The 2,650-nt window shown below is 33.5% G+C and overlaps 1 protein-coding gene across 1 annotated transcript; it reads left to right on the plus strand.

Moving 5' to 3' along the window:
- Positions 1–493: 493 nt before the first annotated feature.
- Positions 494–2,413, plus strand: LOC141399531 (uncharacterized). The gene is made up of 2 exons (XM_073978479.1): positions 494–798; positions 857–2,413. The coding sequence occupies exons 1-2, from the start codon at positions 677–679 to the stop codon at positions 2,256–2,258; spliced, it is 1,524 nt and encodes a 507-aa protein (XP_073834580.1). The 5' UTR covers positions 494–676; the 3' UTR covers positions 2,259–2,413.
- Positions 2,414–2,650: the final 237 nt, after the last annotated feature.

Below are 2,650 nucleotides of genomic sequence, written 5' to 3' on the forward strand. Positions count from 1 at the left end.
TTCATGAAATTTTTTAATGAAATTCACGCTAGTGTGGACCTGGACTAAATACTGCGTTATGCTTGGTTTACATTAACGAAATCCACTCGATTTCAACTGTCAATTCCATTGCTCAAACGTCAAATGAAATCCAATCGATTTCGGATGAGTTTTCATTTGACGTATACGCAAAGGAATTGACAGCTGAAATCGAGTGGATTTCGTAAATGTAAACAAAGTATTAGAGAATCCCACTACTGATGAAATTTTGTTTAACAAAATAGGTCTGTTCGATAACCCAAAAGTTTGTACAAATTTGTAAAAACTTTTACAAAATGCCGTTCGATAACAAACTTGTTCAGTAAAAGAGAAATGAGAAGTAGTTGCAAGTACTTGTAAGAACTTGCAAATACTTTTTACTTGCGAAGTTATCAAACAGGCCCAATGTGTGAATCGCTTTATTTTTGGAATACGTTTTTGACATTTCAAAGTATTGAATTGTTTTGTTGTTGTAGTTGTTGGATGCATTCAACTTGGTAAATATGCCGATGGGGAGATTAACAAAAGCCCAAAAAAAATAAAAAAGATCTGGCATGCCGTGTGCACAAAAGCAAAAAGCTTTCGTTCAATCGTAACTATTGAAATTTGCGGTGGGATGGTCATTTGTGGCTTTGTGTAGTGGAGTTTGGAAACAAAAATGAGCGGTCTATATTTGATGTGTCCTATTTGTACGGAGGATTTTCAAATGGAGGATACGGTGTATAGCACTGATTGTGGTCACCTGTATCATTTCAGCTGCATGCAACAGTGGAGAAGCCGGTAAGTAAATGGTATAAACAAACAAACATAAATATTTATTAGCTTTATTGATGGGTAGATCAACAAGCTGTCCTCAGTGCCGCCATCACGATCCGACTTCACACAAAGTATTCTTAATTGAAAATTCTGAGCCAAAACCATCAGCTCCAACAGAAAACCAAGAAGACTTAAAGATGAAATTGGAATCGAGCATCGATAAAATTAATGAATTACAAGAACAACTGCAAGTTGCAGAATCGAACGTATTTCATATGCAGGAACAATTTACCATAGAACAAGAGCTGAGGAAATCATATGAACGTAGAGTAGCTGAAAATAAACATAATGATGAGAATTTCTTAAAACTTCATGTTCAATATTCCGAGTCGGAGGAACGTATAAAGCTGTTTATGGAAGAAAATGAGCGTTTGACTGTAGAAAATCAGTTCAAAACCAGTGAGATCAATGCAAAGGGTGATGAAATTCGTAAGTTAAAAGAACATTTGAATAGGGAGATCCAAGCTGGCAACAATGAAAATGAAAGTTTTCGTATTAAATATATGGAGAAGGATATTGAGCTGCTAACAAAAAAAGCGGCACAAAAAGAGAGTGAGATTTTAGAACTAAAAGAGAAACTCGCACAGCAAAATTCAGTATCTTCAGAAATAGTTGTAAAATCTCTAAAGCAAAAGCTACAAAACATAACAGAACAGTTGGAAAAAGAAATAACATTAAATACACAGCTAGCCATAGAAAAGATACAACTGCAGAGCCGAATTCAACGGCTTGAACTGAAATCCAATAGTAACCAAGAGACTTTAAATGAGACGCCAAAATCAGGAAATAATCGACAAAGAAAGGAAAACAAACCAAACACTCGCAACATAACTCCCACAGCTGCTCAAGCACCCATGACACGCAGTAAAGAAAGTACTACACACAGTGTTGTACTTCAAAAGTTCCCATATAAAGAAATTCGTTATCCTTTGGAGGAATTGATTGTTTCATTGGCCTCTAAAATGAATATTGCTCTCGCCAAGGAAGATATCATAAAAGTTGAAGTTATAGATAAATTCCAACCAAGGAAACCCATGACAACTGTTTGCATACATGTTGCTTTTAAAGCTGTTGAACATAAAGATAAATTCATTTCCCAGCAATTTCTATTAAAAGAAAATTGTCAAATCTTTAAGACTATCTATATAAAGGAGTATATTGATCGTGAAATTCATGGTCTATATTTGCATGCTGTACGAAATCTACGCGATGTTGGCTATGAAAGTATTAATTTGCAGAATAATACTATTATAGCCAAGAAGAATTCGCGGGATGTACAGGGAACAATAATTCACAGCAAGGAACAAGTTAATGATCTGCGAAATAAGTCATTACGTATGTCAAATGATGTTAACTTGCAACCTCAGCCGCAGATTACAAGGGAGACAATTATCGATGAAAATTATTATAAAATTATATTGTAATTATGTAAACTACTTCCAATTCTACAATTATTTCTTTAATTTCATTTATTTCACATGTAATTTAATTATCCTACTACTATATTAATTCATTTGTTATTATACGAATCTTTTCAATAAAAATACGATGTATATGTATCGTGGTACATTGGTATCTACATATGAGCTTTTTTAATACAAATATTAAGTATATTAATTATGATTTGATTACAATGAGTACAGTATGCAGAAATGACTTCCCTTCCATTTTTTTTTTCAATTCAATTCAATTTATTTTCATTTTAGAGATGAACTATTACACCAATCGGCAAAAAAAAATATCATGAAGGGTTTGCTCCTACTACGTAATCCATAAAAGCCAAATACAACATCTAACAGAAACCAAACACCAACTC

Source organism: Musca autumnalis, unplaced genomic scaffold (genome assembly GCF_047663935.1).
Source record: "Musca autumnalis isolate F117 unplaced genomic scaffold, ASM4766393v1 scaffold_3, whole genome shotgun sequence".
Taxonomy (NCBI): Eukaryota; Metazoa; Arthropoda; class Insecta; order Diptera; family Muscidae; genus Musca; species Musca autumnalis.

Coding starts and splice junctions, on each gene's coding strand:
- LOC141399531 (XM_073978479.1), top strand. CDS start 677: ATGAGCGGTCTATATTTGATGTGTCCTATTTGTACGGAGGATTTTCAA. Junction 799..856: donor ATGCAACAGTGGAGAAGCCG/GTAAGTAAATGG, acceptor ATTGATGGGTAG/ATCAACAAGCTGTCCTCAGT.